Source organism: Spodoptera frugiperda, chromosome 12 (genome assembly GCF_023101765.2).
Source record: "Spodoptera frugiperda isolate SF20-4 chromosome 12, AGI-APGP_CSIRO_Sfru_2.0, whole genome shotgun sequence".
NCBI lineage: Eukaryota > Metazoa > Arthropoda > Insecta > Lepidoptera > Noctuidae > Spodoptera > Spodoptera frugiperda.
The window spans coordinates 8,161,591-8,182,662 of NC_064223.1; the positions used below are offsets into that span (position 1 = coordinate 8,161,591).

The 21,072-nt window shown below is 37.1% G+C and overlaps 1 protein-coding gene across 10 annotated transcripts in view; it reads right to left on the reverse strand.

Moving 5' to 3' along the window:
* Positions 1–916: 916 nt before the first annotated feature.
* Positions 917–21,072, reverse strand: part of LOC118262523 (cyclic nucleotide-gated cation channel alpha-3) — a 76,161-nt gene continuing 56,005 nt past the window's right edge. For 3 of the 10 annotated variants that reach the window (XM_050697368.1, XM_050697376.1, XM_050697375.1), the window contains 9 exons: positions 12,152–12,295; positions 6,906–7,098; positions 5,504–5,604; positions 5,239–5,388; positions 4,839–4,856; positions 3,897–4,064; positions 3,570–3,714; positions 2,975–3,208; positions 917–2,891 (listed from right to left, as the gene is read on the reverse strand). In XM_050697368.1, coding sequence (XP_050553325.1) covers positions 2,804–2,891; positions 2,975–3,208; positions 3,570–3,714; positions 3,897–4,064; positions 4,839–4,856; positions 5,239–5,388; positions 5,504–5,604; positions 6,906–7,098; positions 12,152–12,295 — 1,241 coding nt within the window. In that variant the 3' untranslated portion in view covers positions 917–2,803. The remainder of the gene's footprint in view (positions 2,892–2,974; positions 3,209–3,569; positions 3,715–3,896; positions 4,065–4,838; positions 4,857–5,238; positions 5,389–5,503; positions 5,605–6,905; positions 7,099–12,151; positions 12,296–21,072) is intronic. The other 7 variants (XM_050697371.1, XM_035573960.2, XM_050697369.1 and 4 more) reach the window with 7 other exon arrangements.

The window sequence follows — 21,072 nt, forward strand, 5'->3', positions numbered from 1 at the left end:
ATTGAGAGCCACGTCCGTTATGTAAGACTACTAAGTTCTGGTAACGTTTGATTGGCATTTGTACTACCTATATAGGTGTTAGGTAAAATATCTAATTTACCATTAATAAAGGTCTTTGATTCCTAATCTAGTGTATTTCTTTTTAAAAGGCCTTCAATGCTCCTGTAAAATCTCTGGTGTTACGGGTGTCCATGGGCGGCACTGATCGCTTACCATCACGTGATTCGCCTGCTCATTTGCCTCTTATCCCATAAAAAATCCATGCTTCATTATAGGATGTCAAAATTTATGATATGGATGCATTGGAAGCACATCTTTACCAACCCATACGCACATAATATAAAAATGAGTGATTTTGTCACGTATTAACATTTAAGTAGAAACATTTGATATTTCATCTGCAATATCGATCTTCCGATCACCATACTTACGTCTCTCCTGGTTTATACAAATCCTTTGTTACGCAGACAATGTGTGTGGATCACTAACGGCCGAGAGTTCCGCACTAAAATGTTCTCACCCATTCACCGTTCTTTATTCAAACTTTTGAAATATACCTTCTTCTGTGCCAGTGTCACTTCTATAACCATATTTAACCATAGACATGTTAATCTTTTCTTCTGACATTTTTTTTTTGTGTGTAAAGGGAAACCTTTTTTCTTTTTATATTTAAGTATGGCTATACTTTTTACTTTTTAATTTACAATTCATTAGCAGTTAGCACTAAACTTTAGTGCTAATACGTTACTATAAAGGTATTTTTTACTTTTTAATGAGTAGGTAGGTAAAATACATTATGAATTGTGAGACAATATGCTGTGATTTACAGTTTGGTTAGGCACGTATCAATAAATGTTGTCATCAAACTGATGTTTAAAAGGGAATACACCATATAAAGAGAAATAAAACTAAACAATTTATTATCATAATCTTTTTAATAACAATAAAATGAATCATGTGCGATACATAATTGAATTTCCAATTTAAGATGCACAAGCCTGGTTACTGCACAACTACTGAACCGCGTTTCAAGTTCCGTCCAAATAATACGATCATCGCATTAGAACATGTCTGCTTCGTGTGAAGGTAAAGAATTAGCACTTATAATAATTATTACAAAAGGAATCGGTCCGCGGTGTCGCGTGGCCCGGCCGGGGCCCGGCCGCGGCCCGCTGTCCGGCGACACGCGTACCTACTAGTCATTATGATAAAAAGCACTTTCGTTTTTCGTTAAATATAAGTATTCAATTGCATAATGCATCTCTCTTACCATTTTATAATCGAGAAATATGTAAGAAGAAAATTTATGGAATATAATAACAATAAATAAATATTTTATTTACAGTTTTAAAAATTTTATCGCCTATCTATTATATTCTTTGGGCGTTTAGGAAATAAACAGTACGACGGTAACTAAGTATAAGTGATCGACGCACGAACTGAACCTGGGCACTGGGCACGGAGTGAACACAAACGAGCAGCCTACACGACGCCCTCCTTCCCTTACTCAATACACATCGGGTCACTTTGCTTCCAAAACAAACGGTCGTCAATGAAAACAGCTTACAAACACGTATCATAGATATTACAATAACTATTTACAATTCGCTTAGAGCTGAGTTACGTTACTTTGTTCTCATATTTTGGTACCACGTTATAATGTGTACTGGTCTATTTCGGAACATAATACTTAAAGTAATACTGAAACGAATGCTTATAAAAGCTTTACAATAAAACTCAGTTATGTGACGCATCGTCGCGCCGTTACATAACTACGTCAGAACCCAATAGGTACAGTAATAGAAAGAATACAAGTACAAAACATTGTTAGTCGATTGTGAATATGATACATTAAAACGTTGTATCTACTTACACGTTATTTGGCAGTATTCACCTTACATTACCAAACTGATGTCATTACCAGTTACAAGCTACTTACTTCATAGACGTATTAAATCCATTTTATACAACAAATTACAACATACTATGGTCGTTTTAGGTTCTTAAAACTGACAAAACTGCTTCCGAATGTAACATTATGATTCCGCGATATACATAGGTTATACCGAATTTGGTGACGAGTGAACTATTCCCTAGACTGTTACGATATATCAAAGATCAGGTTAATTGGAACATAACACTTAAAATGGGTCAATGATTAAGTCTTCCGGGATTTTTATAATAATTAAAGCTCAAATTTAATGGATAAGAATATATCCATTACATTTTCTATTTATGAGTTAACACAAAAACCTTATCCATAGCACATTCACTTTGGCCTTAATTTGGCACACAGTATCAGTTATTGATTATACGATACACGATAACATTGTACACCAACTCCCACCTCTACAGGAAACATTCGGCAGTACTAGACAGCAGCGGGGACAGACAGGACCACCATGTTGGACATGAACATAGACAATACTCGCGGCACGCCGCGCACACCGCGCACTGCACGCACTCTCACACTTCGACACCTAAACCATAACGTATTTAAGATAATATTGTCTCGGCAAAATCTCACTCCACGACACTCGTCAAATATAGCGAGTCGTATATACTACGTATATATAAATTTGATAAAGTTAATTCGTATTTAAATATTCCGTAATAATATTTACTCATAAAAACACTAATTCATTGTACTTTCGAAGTTCACAAGTTCACAGGGGGAGGCGGGACAGGGTTTGGGGGTGTGGGGGGCGGGGAGTATAAACATTTGGTCATTGGTTCAGTATACGGCGGCCAGATGCAACGTCTGCATGGGCAGCAGGCGGGCGCGCTCGGGCGAGGCGCGCCGTTAAATGATGCTCTCGCGGTTGCGCTCGTTCTCCTCCAGCGAGCTCACCGAGCTGCCGCCGCAGATCTGCATTTCTATTTCTTGCAGCCTGAATAGAAAATGCTCCTGTTAATAATCACACCCTAACAGGTATCCTGGAAACGGGGCAATCAGTGCTTTAGCCATATGTACCTCTGGTCGACCTCCCACTGCTGCTGGCTGAGCTTGGCAGACATGGCGGCGTTCTCAGTCTCGACGGTGTAGAGTCGCTCGCGCAGTCGCTTGATCTCGCACTCGAGCGCGTCGTGCGAGTCGAGCATGACGCGCGGCGCGGCCGCCACGCTGCCGCCGCCCGCGCCGCTGCTGCGTGCACTCGACGCGCACGACGCCACCGGCGACGCCACGCGCAACGGACTTACTGACGAACTGATCACACACATAACATCGCCTTAAGTACCAAATTTTTCTATGAATATTATAAATCTTATGAAAAGCTCTACAGATACACAGAGTCCAGTACCCCACCCCCAACTCCTATCCCCAAATCCCCAATCCCTAAAAGGTCAACAAAGCACTTGTAACTCTTCTAGTGTTACGAGTGTCAATGGACGACGCCGATTGATTCTTCTCGTACAAAAATGAGAGTACAGCAATTACATATTTTATAACATTTCTGAACTTTCTTTTACCACGATTTTAATAATGGCAGTTCAGAACAAACTGAAAGAACGATATAATATGTACAAATATTTAAGCAGAATAATTAGCATTGTGAAGAGCACAGCACCTATAAAGCTGGTCCCGGTAAGAAGGCGGGTGTGAAGGGTGTGGAGGTGGCAGTATCGGCGCAGGCGGCAGGTTCATGTCCTCGATGGGCACGCGCCCGCTCGTCTCCACCAGCCCGGGCGTCGACTGGCAACGACCCATGGCCACTACAATACAATCACATCTTTATTATTAAATATTGCTTTCATGATAAAATATAAAACTAGGTCTAAATGTCATTTACAATACTAAACTTCAAATCATAATATAACGCGATAGTAAAACCTTACGATATATTATTATTAATGTAAAACTTTGTTTCTGTAACTGTAAAAATTGGTCTTAGTACCTTTTTCTAAAGGTGCTTTCTTATATTTCTCAAGTCTCTTGACAGCGATCGCCTCGAGCCGCACCCTGGCGGCCGGATACTCCTTGAGCACGTCCCACATGTCCTTCTTGCTGAGCACGAAGAGATCCGAGTAACCCACAGATCGCACCGATGCTGTCCGGCGGTTGCCTGTCGACGTGTCATCCACACACTCCATGCCAACCGGCGTCTGGTCCCCCCTTATGAGCTGTTCTGATCCCTCATTCCACACGACACACACATAGACAGAACAGGTCATAAGAAACACTAGACCAGGACAACCGATACAGTGGCAGGGTAGATAGGACAAGAGAAGTTCAGTCACAGTTCAAAACTAAAATAAGCTTATAATTTAGTAAAAAGATCGAACACTACCTTGAAATTTAGACAACACGAAGGGTGGGTAAACGTTTCCGGAGTCACATCGCGTTCACAATTTGGAAAATAACAACTGACCGTAAAAAAAGAATAAGAAGCCATATCTCTAGGGTTCTTATTGTGCTCCAATACCAAGACAAAGCTTTAATTAAAATACAAAAACTCTTACATACGATGCTAGATATTAATAAAATCAGTAGATATATGAAATCCGTAAAAGAACTAAGCAGTTCTACAAGTCAGATTGCATAGGATATCGAAGTTAGATAAAAAATAATTGAAAACCGATAGTATGATATAAGATCTTACGTACGCAGGTGACACTTAAAAATATTGGGGGATCATGCACCAAGAGGTCACGCCAAGTATATGAGGTAATCGGGGAGGATGCAAAGCGATCGGGGACACTGCCTTCAATACAACCAAAGGAGATGTACTAAGATGCAAATAAACCACATGACACAACAGGCTACTAATCCTTGAAGAGGAGCTAAAGATGAAGCCATTGAAGTCCGAGTCGAAACAAATAAAAGTAGTTAAGCTTACCACACAACAATATCTCTTCTTTTGAAGTATCAATATGAAAAGGAATATTTTAAGAGCATATAAAAAAACTGAAATCATATCTAAAATGCGTAATTGTAAATTAATTGAAATCGAAAGCATTCCCTAGTACAATTGGCACGAACTAGTTAGCGCTAGTCGGGTGCGTGTTTGCGTGGCAGTCTAGTCGTATGGACTCGTAAGACATGAGATAAAGTGCGAGTGCGCAGCCGACAGCGGTAACAGTCGTGGCACAATGATGTCCCAGAACCTGTTGGTAGCGTCGCGGCCGCTCCCTCGGCCTGAGTGCAGCGTCTCCTCGAAACGTTTGCTTTTCAAAACTTTGCAACAGTACAGAGTAGAGTAATAATGGCGTGGCATCTCGGGCCCTGGCGATATTTACCAAGTTGTTTACCTGCCGTGCCCATGTTCAGAATGGAAATTTCGCCAAAATAAGAACCAGCCTTGAGTGTTGCGAGAACGGTCTTCCCGTTGTCGCCTACCACCTGGAGTTTCCCTCGGTTCACTATGTACATCTCCTTGCCGACTTCACCTAAGGAAAATATTTCGTTTCAAACACAAAGCCGGTGAGTATTGCAGGGAATGATTTCATTTTATTTAAAGTTAAACGAAAGCTAAATTTAAATATAAAGAAAATGAAAGCTTACCTTTCCTGCAGATGTAGTCGCCTGGCGAGAACAGGACTGGGCGAAGTCTTAAGACTAGCTCACACAAAAATCCTGCCTCCGTGTTCTGGAATATTTCCACCCTGCAGTACAAAGTATACGATTAGGTACACATACAGATAACAGGTATTGATTATTATCATGCGAACCAGGTACTTTGTTAAACATGTCAAATGTAATTATGAACAAAAGTTGCAAATACTCGTACAGGTGACACATTAAAAATTACGAGTACTCTAAACAGTAGGTAAGCAAACAAAATTCCGCTGAAACACAAAAGTACAGAAGAGCCATTTGGCGACAAAAATTTCCCGATCGTATAAACGAACACTTTTGCATAATTCATGGACGTAAAAAGCGAATGTTTCTCTTTTTAATTATACAACACGGGGTATTAAGCTTCAAGTGTTACGCTGCATTAATATCGTGCAACTGTCCAACTATCTTGCTCCACACAGAGTGGCAAAACCATAACACATTAAGGTTTAACTTTCAACCACAAAGATGGTTATGAACTTGGTGAAATTATACTTCAGATAAATATATTAAGTAAACTAAACTAGACGTTAGTATACGTCAATTAAAATCTGATTAGTAGCGTATATATAAGTACTAAGGTAAATTAAATAAATTATGTGTTCTAATATTAATAACATTACATCATTGTGATTTATTTCCAAAGATTACTATTTCCCCTTTTTAATATTAATTTATTAATAAAATATTAGAACGAAAACGGCCCTGAGTTTTCCCGTTTTTATATTTTTGTATATAACATTTTGTGTGGCGAACATGACTAAGGAATACTAATCGCCTTCTTATCTGCAAACGACATAGAGAGCAGTTTGCCACTGAGCATATTTGTGCTTGAACAAACATTTGAAAACTTTCACTAATGTACAAGTTGGTAAAAATGGTGCCCGTAGTACTAGCTAAGCTTCTATGGTGCATGCATGTATAGTATAGTTACCACAGTATTAGCTATGGAAGCCTAATGTAGGTAACATACACACAATATTAGCTATGATAATCTAATACAGGAGACATTAAACGATATTTTGGTTTACACCAGCCTGTAAGTTACACCTAACAGTACAAGTAGGGGATTATTTCAGGAACTACGTCACACCAAGTAACTTTTATTTAAAATGGTTGATGGTTTATGTGTGTTTGGTGAAAACGGCCATAGCTGTACCCCTAGTACAAGTATGCTTTACGTCGAACGAAAGAACGAGAGCGCGTCCGGCGTTTTGATTAGCCATCTCGAATGAACCAACCAATCAGAGCGCCGAACGCGGTTTCGTGAAACGTAAAACAAATTCGTACTAAGCCCTCTGTACTATTTTTAAGTAACGAATGACTAATAACATTGATTGTGATTTACCTCTTTAGAGTATCTAAGTGTACATTGATAGCTATTTCTGCCTTCAGCTTGTCAGGCAGACAGGAGACGGCCTTCTCTTCGTCAGAACACTTCTGCGTGAGCCACAAGTAGTCAAACCACTTGATCACCTTCACCTGTAAGTGTGTGGGCACCCGGCGCATGCGCATGTACGTCTTCACACCATCCAGTTTCGCTGTAACAATATAACAAGTTAGAAGCACCGCTTAGGTTACCTTAGGAAATAACGAGTGATGGTCTGAATTTGTCAATGTACAATATACGTTTAATTTCATATTTCCACTTATCAATTCAAAAAGTGACTATAAACTTTAAGGATTAAGCCGCCATACCCTCGCCCTCCTGCCCGTACTGTAGACTTTATACATTCTAAGTGACTTTATTGCATCAGAAGAAGAACTTCCGCGGCAAAGTTCCGTTCACTTCAAATTTTGTGACATCATTAGGAAGGGATTACTCAAATATCGTCTCCCTAACAAATTTCAATTTTGAAAAGATAATATTATTCATAAACTTGTCCTAAAGTTCCGCAACGACAAAATAAATTTATACTGTATTTTAGATCGCACTTAATCTCACCTGTCGCTGTCCGGGAACTAGGGTTAGTTAAGCTAAGTGGAGCGCCTAGTATGTCAAGTGCTAACTTAATGTTAGCAAGAAATAATTGCAATCTCAAGTTTACCAAAACCGTTTAACCCGGCTGCCATGTCTGTCCCGAGATAACAGGCTTAGTTCAGAACAAACACACAATAACGACGTGTAATGTGGGCATTAACTACTCATATACGGAGCGTACTATATGTATAATTAGATACCTGTGCGATATGTTACCCTGGTTTACATTCCCAGTACATGATATAACAATTTTAATGTGTATCGATCCATTCAGCCTGAGACGTGATTGTGCGGTAAAGTGATATATTTCATTCCGTGTCCCTGTGGAGTACCTGCGAGTGTATCCTCAGTAAAAAAGGGTCTATCGTCCGTGACGTAAGTTTCCTTTACCTAGACATGAAAAGTTCGTTAGTCGCGGTGTAGAAGACATAAGAAACATATTATCCTCTTTCTTTAACTAATTACGCGATGTAATCGGTGAAAAACATAAACAAAACAGTGTTTTATATTCGTAATAAGTATTTGCATTGAAAATGTTCAGTAAGACAAAGTAAATTAAATCATACATGCTACACCGAGCCCAAATGAAAACTAATTTACATTGATAGAGAGCGTGCCTCGTGCGGTTTTGTGTTCCGTCTGCAAATGTAAAATATTTGTTCTCAAAGCGTCCAATTGTAGTCAATATGCACAAAGGCTGCGGTAGCGCTGAAACGTGCAATACAATTAAATTGAACCATACACTTGTAGGTAATAAGGCTACAAAATTTATACACTTGTAGGTAATACGGCTACAAAATTTATACAGTCGAGAACTCATTATGAAGAAACAAAGCTGGCATAAAGGTGAGCGCGAACAAAGAGCTGCACCTAATCACTAGCTTCAGTAACAAGTGGCTCTAAGTGTTCGGAATAAGTTGGCACTAATCGCCACTTATTGGAAAATCGATCGCTTCAACTATTATTAAATTTTCGCATTCTACGTGATCGTATTCGCCAAGCTTTATGTGTTATTACAAAGCTTTACCACCGAGCTGTACTAGCTTGTGTCACATAAGCAAAGCGTATCGGATAGAGGTGCGAAGTGTTCAACTTTATTTGATGACAAGCAAGCTGGATAGGGAACAATAAAGTGCACTGCACGCTGTACTCTACCAGTTACCCATAAAAGCAGTGCTGGAACTTTTCTAGACATTCTTTTATCTCAAGATTATTTTATTGCTCGTTTCGAGGACAAAAATAAACAAATACCATCGTATAACTTTTGGCATGATTCTCCTCTCATATCTTAATTTATAGCGAGTCATTCCGCTCAGATTGCAACAGCTACTTAACTGTGTTTTCCTTTTGTGGAGTGAACGTTATGTTTATTTGCGGGTCGTGAGTGTTTTTCTTTAATGGTTGAATCATTTTATATTTGAAGATAATCGCCTCCGATGTAATTAAGTCGAATACATTTGATAACTACCTATTTCTACCAATTTGGGACAATTGAAATCTATGACCGAGTAAGTGTCTAATATAGTTCGACATTTTAACCTAACGCAGGACGGTACACGTGGATTCTATTACTGTTCGCTGAAAAATTCAAAAGTTCATGCTAACCCGTGTTCAACTCGGATACAAAGGGCTGATTGTTTGTTAAGTAACGTCAACAATAAACATTTCCTCACAAAAACAAGTGAACAGCTCGTCCTTTGCCGTGCAATACACCGGTGTACACGGTGTTATTAGTGTGCCGACATTCGGAGTAATTTAATCTTGCTCAAACACGGTGCGGGCACGGGGATGGTGGCTGAGTGCGGTCGCCGATGGCGGGGCAGCGCGGCCGCTTGTCACCGCGCTGTGCCGCGTCGCGCGTCGCGCGGCGCTCCACGAATTTAAGCCACGTGCGCCACCAGCCACGCTACATTAACTTACAACACACTTTTAGGGGACGTCGGAAATAAGGTTTCTTTATTTAGCAAAGCGTTATTATTTTATTTTCAAGGTTTCCGTGTTTACTTCAAGTAGAATAAGTCAACTGGAAACCAACGTCCCGGGGGCTGAGTATAAATTAGGAAAACCTCTTCCTCAATCGAAATGAGAAAATTACGATTTATTTTTCTGCGTACTTTTGCTTATTATACGTTGGGTATATTAAGAATAATGAAAGGACGCGAGTAAGAGCCACTTAGAAAAGCACAGGTACCCAAAATAGCACATTGTAATAAAATTACTCAATCATGAAAATAAGCGGCCTGATTTCGAACAAACTTGAACAAGTTTTTATCATTATCGACAAGGTTATCAGCACACACAGAAACAATGTGAGGTCTGAAAGTCAAGCGAACCTACAGCAGAGAGCGCTGACTGCGTACACAATTTGAGGAGAGGCCGCGTCCAACAATTTGAATATAAACTAGATACTTACTGTAGGAGCGAGTGCACCGATTGTTTACATTGCGCTCGCCTGTTCGACAATTTCTAACTCCCTATTGGGCCAGGGATCCCACGGAATATTCCAACGTTCTCATTAACTGAATGATGTAAACTATGTGTACACTGATAATAATCGAATTACCTACATCTTTTGATCCACCAGTTGGTTCCAGGAACTTCTTTACAAACAACAATAAGATAAACAAAATGTACTAAACAAAACTAACTTTATGTAACAGTATTAAATTAAGTGAAACAACATAAAGTGCTGTCTTCCAAACATTAGTTACGAAGTAAAATCCGAGAATATAAGTTAGAAATTTCCCACGTCTACTCACTAAGTTGATAAACTTAATTTAATATTGTGTGTGTGAAGATTGCAAGTAGGTATTTTACAGCGGACGGCGGACGTGTGAGCGTATCATGAAGAAGCTAGTATTTCATTAGACGGGTAAGCGACCGGCACACAAGTTATTTAACTTGTGAATACTGCCTAGTGTTTTAGGGTTAATGAAATTGGCTTAACTGATTGAATATACTCCAAGTGTGGGCCTTTGTCCTAAATTATTATGATTTTAATATAACTTATAAAAATAGGACTTTATCGGATTGTCTTATTTGACTTACGATTATTTACGATTTTATACTATGCCACATTAAAATAAAATAGAACTAATATCAATTAACGAATCATGTTTACATGTGCAATAAAGACAATCTTTCTGTGCGTCTGTGGTTGTGAACAGTACCCAAATCCGGACCAGACTCAAGACGCGAGTAGGTAGATATATTGCAGGTGCTGAGCCGTGCTGCAACACAGTGCAGGCCCGCTGATCTGACCAGCGGTCGTGGAGCAGATCAATTATTGTCGAATTGTAGGCTCGGGCGGGCGCTGGGCGATGGGGTGCGATGGGGCGCGCGGTGGCAGCACGGATCGATGTCGGGCGGGCGCGCGCGACGCGCTCTCCCGGCGGGATGGGGCGCGGCGCCCGACTTTCGCCGAGCTATTTATAGCATTCAAGCCGCTGACCTATTTCGCTGCAGCGCCACCGAGGAAGGTCACGGATTCAGCTGCTCTCTGCCGTCGTGGCGCCATTGTCTTCTCAACCGAGCTGCAGCGCTAATTAAAGTTGTTGACACTTTGCCGCTCCGCTGTCTTTAAAATGATAGACTTATCCATTCTGCGAATTGATAACCTCCACGTGGCTATTGCTAATTTATCCGAATTCGATTTTATCAATCGTAGAATATTTTGTCGTAAATAAAATTAACGTTGAAACTATCTACTAAGGCTTTCGGTATCATCTTATATGGCAAACAGACGATTACCCCGCGTTAGTCTTTCGTGACTTGAGGTCGTGAAGTGACTGGTGTTGGAAGCACGTACGGGCACGGTGTAGTGCGGGCGGCGCGTGCCTGCACGTCTACCTGCTTAGTACGCTAATGTGACAGCCACGCCGACCCGCGCGGCGTGTTGCAGCCTCCTCGGTCCAGTATGTGGACCATACTCTTTAAACCTTCACACGAGGTTACTCTTTGAATGTTCAACAATGTAATGCATCACACGAAATGAGAAGTTCGTAAAGCTTATACGAGAATGTTTCATTTTTGAATCTTCTTCCTTCTTATATGGTAATTGGCTTACCTCAAACGTTTTTCATATTACCTACCTAAATTGTGCGCGTCAGATCCGGACTAAGGAACGTTTAAGGTTTAGATAACCGCAGGTAAAGGAGATATGTATGAATAAACCTTACAATGAAAAGGACCTTGACCTGTGCCGACCTATGGCAAACATTTCTAAGTGGAACCATAATAACGCAATAACGGGTAAATAAAAAAATATCGAACAAATTATATCCCGATATTTCCTACAAAAGCGAAAGTAGATTGGATACGCGTATTAAATCAAGTAATCACGCACGTATTGACTATGAAAATCTGATTGAAAAAATTACATTAAGCGGATAATACGTGTACCTACAATATTGTATTAAACATTTCTATGAATGCTTTTGCCTCGCTTTGGTCGGAATTGTGTCATTGACATTCAAAGCTCTCAAAACGATATACTCACACAGAGAAAGCTTATTTGGGAAAGCTAGCAAAAAGTGGTTAATACATATTATGAACTCTAGTCTCTTTTTGTTAAATATATTGGTTAAAGTGTGTGAGTAGGAATGTTGGTTTACCTTGAAACTCCTTCCTGGCGGTGCTGACTGAGGTGACGATGTTAGCGACGTGGCCCAGCACGGTCGCGAACAGCATCAGTCCGAACAACAGCTGCGCGATCACGAACACGTACTCGCCTTTACTGCGCGGTCGAGGCAAGTCACCTGCACATATACACAGATTGAGGACATTAAGTAACTACAATCATAATGAAGATTCAGCGTATTTTTTCCCGAACGGATTAACAAAGGTTTGAGTAGCTACATAAGTACATACACACAACACAATAAATAAATTATATAGGGACAACTGCCCGAGAATATGGCGTCATAAGTTTACGTTACATACATATTTGGTTACTACAGTTAATTATAAGTATTTAATTATAATTATAACATTTTATACTTTACATAACACAACATAAAATAGTAGCATGCAACAATGTCCAACATTTATGTTTCTATAACAACCAAACAGTTACTTATATTACATTAAAGTTATTTACAAATCATAGGTAGTTTTGATCACAATCTTTGCCGCACTAATTCTTGTTTTAAAATATTATATTCTAATAACAGTTGCTTTCACATATCAATTTACATTACTGTATTTCTTTAGAGATGACTACTAATTATTGAACCGTGGCAAGCAACAGTACGTATATATATGTTTGTGTCGAAGTAAATCACCTGCACACGTGTGATACATCTCTGTTGCCTTGGCTGCAATGGCACGCCAGCCATTATACGCATACATGTACCACGAGACACGTGCAGACAAATCGCAGCCATTTATCTAAGCAAATTGATCTCCTATGGCTTCATCGAATGATGGGCAAGAAAAACCGACACTCGTTATTCAAACGCCGCTTTATCGTTTTGACACTACAACCGTTTTATATTCGGTGCTAAAAATTTAATTGTTGTTAAATAAATTTAAATCATAAGCGAAAAGAAAGATTAAGTTTATATTATATAAAATAAACTTAATCTATAATATATTATACAGTTTAGTAAGTAAAAAATACAAACGTCCGAACATTGTACCTCCTCCTTTTTTTGAAGTCGGTAAATAAACAGGCACCTGTAGTTGGTATAATTTGTTTTGCGATAAAGAACACTGAGAAAGAAGCAGTGAAGTGTAAGACCGAATGAAATTAAAACAGTATCAGAGCAGAAGCAAGTTGTATATCATTGTACAAATGTCAACGTTGTAACGATGTGGTCACAGAGCGGTCGGCAGCGGACCGCGGGCTGCCGCCGCGCTCGCTGCCGGCACCAAATCATACATCAACGCCTCTGTAATTGCCATCCCGAACAAAAACAAAAACCCCGCACTAATAAAATAACATACTCGCATTTGTTAACAACACCGGAGAAAAGGATTGTAACATTTTTTGATTCAGTAATGCTGCAAATATGAGCTCGAAAATGTTCGCTAGCTGCGGTCGCCCCACTTTATCCCTGCGTCTCGTTCGAGTCAATGTCAGATTAAGCCTCGTGTTTAAGTACTTTATCCCACCACCTGTGACGGAGAGATGTGAAAATATGTATTTTATTTTTTAAATGAAAGCAAGTTTAGTAGTCGTTCGGAACGATTGCTTTGTATGAAGAAATTATTAGCATACTAGCTTTTGCCCGCGACTTCGTTCGCGTGGAATAGTGACTTCCGGCAAATTTTTGGTTTTAACCACATAGTTCCCGATCTCGCGGGATCTCTTCAAAAATGAGATGTGGAAGATATTCCAGGGAACTCTTCAAAAATCAACATAATGAGCTCTGCGTTTGAATTTAATAGATGTATACTCACTTAGGGCATTGAAAAAATAGTTTAAAAACGGACTTAAACTAACTTAAAACTAAAGAAAGCTACGAATTACGAATTTATAACAATTAAAAAAGAAACTATATTACAACCTATCCTCTATGCTATAATAACCAAGCTTAAACTAAATAATTTAAAAGAAACGACTTAAATCTAATCTAATTAAAAAAAAATTAAACAACTACAGTAACTACTAATAATCGATATCAAACTAAACCTACGTTAAATAGTTTAACCAAAAAACCAGGAAAACCCAACAAATAAACTTATTAATTGACAAATACAACGAAACCAATTTAGAATATACGAAACAGCAGGACCACTACAGACAAATAATCATACGACTGATAATACACTTTTTCTACGATAGTACCGAAGCGCTCGGCCGATACCCAACCAAATGAATGTAACGAAACCATAGCGCGATCTATTTCGATCCCAACGCCATCTATCGAGGATAAAGACAACTTGGATTATTTATTTATACTCCGTTCGGGCATTTTCTTTGTACTAAAAGTTTAATTATATTGATATTATTTTTTTCATACCTTTTTACTATTTATTTACTTTTTTTCGATAACATGAACCGAAGTCGTGTAACGATCGACATAGAATTATCTATACTCCGTTAGAGCATTTTCTTTGTACTAAATGTTTTATTATATTGATATTATTTTTTTCATACCTTTTTACTATTTATTTACTTTTTTTCGATAAATTAAAACAATAACATGAACCGAAGTCGTGTAACGATCGACATAGAATTATTTATAAATAATTTATTTCTTATTTTTATTTTTTGATTTTTGAAATAAAAATATATCTATGTCCTTTCTAAGGTTCTAAACTATATCTGTACCAAATTTCAACCAAATCCGTCAAATAGTTGCGGAGATTAATGGTATAAGCATAGAATGTTCGACGTGATTCTTTAATTTGACATAACTTTTTTATTTATGAACCGATTGACATGAAACAAACACTAAATGTAAATTTAAGCATCCCACAATATATTCGTGAAAACCGCATCCAACTCGGATCAGCCGTTTCTGAGATTAGCGCGCACAGACGAACAGACAAACAGACAAACAGACAAACAGACAAACAGACAAACAGACAAAAAAAAGTTAATTACATTTTTGGGTTCGACATCGACATAACAATAACCCCTGCTATTTTTTTTATTTTTATTTTCAATGTACAGACAGCACTTTTCTACGATTTTATTATATGTATAGATTGTAATGCGGATTTACTAAATAAGCTTTATTCAATAAGAATTCTTGAAGATAAATATTAAACTCATTAATGGATCAGAGAAATTCCGAGTATACGAAATACCTTTCCATTAAATATTTATCGTAATAAATGTCCTAACGAGAGTCCCAAGTATCGTTGAGTCAACGATGAGATATAATAAGCAGATACAAAGGGTCGGTATCGGTAGACGGATGGCCCTTAAGACATGACAGTTACAACGAGGGCCGGTTTTTACGGATTGCTAAATTGCAAGACCCCCAAAAAGCCACGTAAACTGTCGTTTGTTGTTTACAAGCCACAAAAAAGTTTCGTAGCACATTGGTGACGTGTGCTACGACGCGCTACGAAAACCGTAGCCCGGGAACGACAGATGTGTATTGTATTTATGATTAGAATATAATTGAAAATACAATGAATATTGAAAGTTATACAAAGTATTGTAAATTATGTCAGCGTTAAAATTATGTACATTTTTCACATAGTTTATATATCAGAGAATCTTAAATATTAACCATCCTCTGTGTATTAACCTTATCTTACGTTGACGTTACTTTATATACTGATTAAAATATACGTGAGAGAATGTTATACTTTACGGATTTTAATATGTGGCTATGAATACACGCCATTAGGGCTTATTGCGGGCATTACACTTGGCAAGCTTGCAAAACGATCGCCAATAAAGGGAACAGTCTCCAAGACATTGTAACACCTTTTTATTGTGCTCATAAAATTACATTATCCATCGTTAGTGCTAGGTGGCCTGCTTACCACCATAATTACGTTCACTCATGATAAAGGTTACATTCCAATGCTTCAATTCTCAGTGCAAATTACCAACCGAAACCCTCAAGACGTTTATATCGTTTTAATTAAAATGGTTCCGAATTTAGATGTATTTTGATTTTATGTTCATAATTAACGGGACTCGGTACAACAGATACGCACACGGAACGAATTTATAGCCCACGCCAAGTTACGCATACACACATTCGGTATGCGGGATTTGTTGATTTAAAACTTTTCCCATTACCTGACGACCATTGTACGGCTTTGTATATAATTATTGCGTTGTTCTTTATTTATGGCGGTGAGCTCGAATTATGAATATGCATTGGATTTATTGTATTCTCATTATGAATACCGCCGTATTCAGCAACTGTAAGGTATGTATATTTACGTCACCGTGGTTTCAGCTACGGTACATAAAATTCGCGCCTATATGATTTCCTGCTCGTTCATGTGTGTAAATCTGTGCCATTTTTCTCGCATTATTGACTGCCGAAACCCAAAAAGTAGCCGCCGGCAAGGATTGTCCTAGTAGCCCAACGAAAGTATACACTTTTTCCATGTATAGAAATTGATATTATCCCAAATAAACCTCCAACAAAAAGGTTTTAACATAATAACGTCCGGAGCTATTGTTTTCATTTAAACGAATAGAAAAAATGAAAAAGTGTTTGAATACGTACGTAAAACAATAAAGAACGAAACAAACAATGTACATCAAATATGTACATTAAACAATTCTTATGATACAAATCATTAAAAAATCTAGATATATTTTAATACTGGTCTAGAAGCAGGAAGCGAGCAGGTGCATGAAAATGACACCGTGAAATGGGACCAAGAATTTTTCATAACATTGGAAATAGGACTCTATTTGGCGATGCTTTCTTGCTATTACTTTAGATATTGCGTCGCCTTAAGAGGGGTCATACCGTTTTTTAAAAAAAAGTTAGTACTAAATAATAAATTTTAATACTTTCGCATTGTGGTTTTGAAATCGATCGTTTTATAAAAGCAGTTTAGTTTATTATGTCAAACCATGATCTGTAACCGAGGTGTCGTTTCCAGGTCTCAGCCATAAATGCATGGTGCTTGCCCTTAATGTTTTAAGTGTTCGTGAGCGCGGAACTCAAAATGGTGGTCATTAAATGAAATGGTGCTCTACATTGAAACACCTCTAGCTGCTTTCCAACGTTGTTGTTAATACGTACTAAACTTTGCGAAATTGTTTTACAGATCCCAAGCAAGAACATACTGTGTTTTTTATTTATAATCAATATTCTGATCGTGTGTAAATTAAAAAGCTTTTTATGAATAAAAATATTGGTAGTGCTATGTTATTTATTGTAGCCTAATTATGCTTTAATTTAATTTAATGTGTCGTGCTTAAGTCTCAAACAAAGGACATATTTCATAACATCTAGGTTTTACAAAGTAGTTACGTTAAATGAATAAAGTATTAAAGAATTTTCATACATTCTTTAATACCCCGCCGTGTTGCGGTTTCACTAACAAATTCTAAAATTATTATTAATTTACACAGCGAGTCTCGGAGCCGTGACTATTTTATTATATTATAAGTAAGGCAGAGAAATACAATGTTTACTAAGAAAAGTTTCGTCTGCACGGAACCCGTAACTACTTAACCAAGTTACCAAGTTCGCGTATGAACGACCACCAAATAATGTTAAGTTATTGTACTTGCTTGCGTGTGTGTGAGGTAACAACATACATAATAATGTCTACCGTATCGTTATTCGATAATATTAGGCCTTATTCTTTAATTTAAATATTTCTAATTAACTTTTAACTATTGAGTGTTTATCATGTAGGCTAAATTAAATTAATTTTAACTAAATCTACATAAAGTAAGAGTTCATTGAGGAATTAAGAATATAAGTAAATGATACAGTGACCAATTCAAGTACTCTTTATCGCATAAAATGAAGATACATTTTAGCAGGTTATACTTCACATACTTACGTAGATAACGTAAACAGATTCCCTATTTGCACTTCATTTACATATTATAATGAAATCTAATTTAAAATACCTCTTCGGTAAGCCTCAATTTATAGTTTATAAACAGTATAAATAATCGTTATCTCTCCTGCAATTATCTCCCTATTTATGGGCGGAAAATGTCAACCTCCGGGAAAGTTGCCTCTATTTCCTAGCAACGCGGTGAGTCGGGCGGGCCACTATGTTATTAAACCCGCTAATCATTATGAGTTGGTAACGCAATATACTCAAGCGGTTAATTGGATCTGTCTTCGGTAAACACGTTCCATTAATAATGTGTTTTATGATTTATTCTCGGCATTTTTGTTGCGGAGATTACATGATTACATTGCATAATTGTTTGGGTAATTTGTTTATTGTCTGTCAAGTAAAGTACCTATTATTTATTTATTTAACTGTGCAATAAAAGTAAAAATGTTTACCATTCATATTGAATAGAAACATTTTACCATTGATACTCGTATTGTCAGTCAACAATAATGACATGACGATACCAAATAAATATTTGCAAAAGCAACACTGCATCTAATAATGTACCAATTTTCATATGTGTGTCACTGAGGCAGTACGTATAGAGCACGTTTCTGTTTATTCGGCCATAAGATGCTTTGTTTGTGAAAATATTGCGTTAATATTGTGAAGGAAGTTTGTCAACTCGTTGACCAACTGCGCGGCAGACTAGTCGAGCCGAGACGAGCCCGGACTATGGACAAGTATCTACGGAGACACTTCAAGTCGATAGTGCTCGACTCGAGGGAACTTCTCAAGCACAATATTTTTATCTCTGCCGCTTTTTTCGATTCGGTTTAAAAGTTTTGAATTTACCACTTAACGGCAATAAATAAATGCTGAAACTTTGAAATCTGGAAAGAACGGTTTATTAATTCTGAGCTGTATTAATTAAGTTAGATGGTCTTAATTAGTTTGATAATTCAGACACGAATTTCTATCCAGCTTTATTAATACGTATAGATTTCAGGCATTCAATTTTGAATAGTAACTTATTTGAGAGCTAACACAACCGAACTAAATTGGCTGGCTATTTTATTGGATCGCGAAATATCATTTGTATCGTAAATTCATGAGCTAGATTTTGCGGTACATGCAATTTAAGAGGATTTTGATGAATACAGATTATAACATTATTATAAAGTGGTTCTACGTAAATCTAAATGCTAATTTAGGTTTATCGACTGTTTGAAGTTGTGGTTATAAGCGCCTCTTAAAGTAACAACGTTCACATAGTTATTTTCCACTGTTTTTCTTGCTTATGTTAGTATCATGTATGAGTTTGTAAACATGATACTTGTTTATTTTTCTTCGATAAACATCAAATGATATAGAAGACCGTATTTACGAAATAATTAGTGTCCCTTTAATAACATGTCAAAACAATCCGGGATTGTAATCTAATACTAATCATCTGTTTTCTACGAATCGCCTCATAACGAACATCAACAACATAATGTTTATAAATATTTAGGGAAAATTATTGTACCTCTACGAACATGACAAAGCAATAACATAGGGATGAAATTTAACCTTAATGAGTTCTCTGTATAAATGTATTGAAACGTAACAACAATTACTTACTGTTAGTTACACGTGCCTGATTACACGTATTTACACTAATTATTCGTTGAGACAATCTGTTACATTATGTTTGTATAGTTATGAGAAGATAATACGTAGATGACTTATTTTTAATTTATGTCCGTCCTGTAAATTATTTTAAAACATTACGTATTATACATACATAGAAATGATGTATTTGTTCCCACTACTAAACTTTGATTCGTTATATAGTTATCATATTATACGAGAAAATAAAAAAATACGTGTCTAATATTTTTTTATTCCGTAACTGACGGACTAAATAGAGTTTAAATGTTCATACCCCGTCATTTATATTATAATTAATGTAAAAAATAACTAAGAATTAGAATTATATCAGATACATACACTCTAAAGTTATTATTTTACACAGTCTTATTTTAATCTGACAATAAAGTTGACATAGACCGAAAGCAAAATATCCGTTTATATCACATTAATTTAAATTCCAATAAAGAAGAAAACATTGATCTAAATATTAGGAAACGTCTAAATAAGGTAAATAGACTAATAATGTTTCAGGTTGTATACAAAAAAGTTTGTGAAAGAGAAACTATTTATAAAACGGAGCATAAATAAAGGTGCGGGAGCAGCTCATTAATCAATCTTTTTTTCAATACTGCGGCATGATCGTTTACAAAACATTTCTCATAAGATATTTATGTTATTTATTACCAAGTTATTCACTAAACATTCGGAAGGCGCGCGTAGTGTCGGACAGGTCGTCAGTCATTCCTGACGTTCACTACGGCTATGAAACTAATTCTCTTTGCCGTTTTCTACTCCTTATGCCAATGAAATTTAATTACCAGCTACGTGAACATTCATATCATCCAAGTGAACAATTTACATTATTATTTCTGTCTGCTCCCCTTCCATTACTTCCAGACGTGACTTTTTTGTTACATAAACTGATAGGACAAGTTTCGTCTTTTAATTATGATTTGTCTTTCTGTGATTATGAAAGTTGTCGAAGTTTATTCCAGTTTCATTTTTATGTCCCTTGTTATTGAACTTTTGGAAAAGTAGAAAGGTATGCCATTTTAACATTTTAGTCAAAGGATTTTTAGTAGAATAATCCCGCTACTAATTTTTGCGCCAGCAACAGTTGTGTTAGGCCATAGATATGTAAAACCTACATATATTATTTATTACAGGACTAGTATACCTATAAATTAATAAACGAAACTAAAATTTAAGACATTTGATTGTTTAAATAGGTTTTCACTTAAAACCTTAATGTTACAATTATGCACATATAAACTTAGATCTAGCAGATACAAACAGAAACGCAATTATACAGTACGCGATGTCACGTTCGGGAAACTAAAATTAGATGGCAAGTCATAATTACTGTTACGATTACATCATTACCTGCTAAATCTTCACATAAAAACTAATGACACAGAACACCGACACACGTATCACAAGG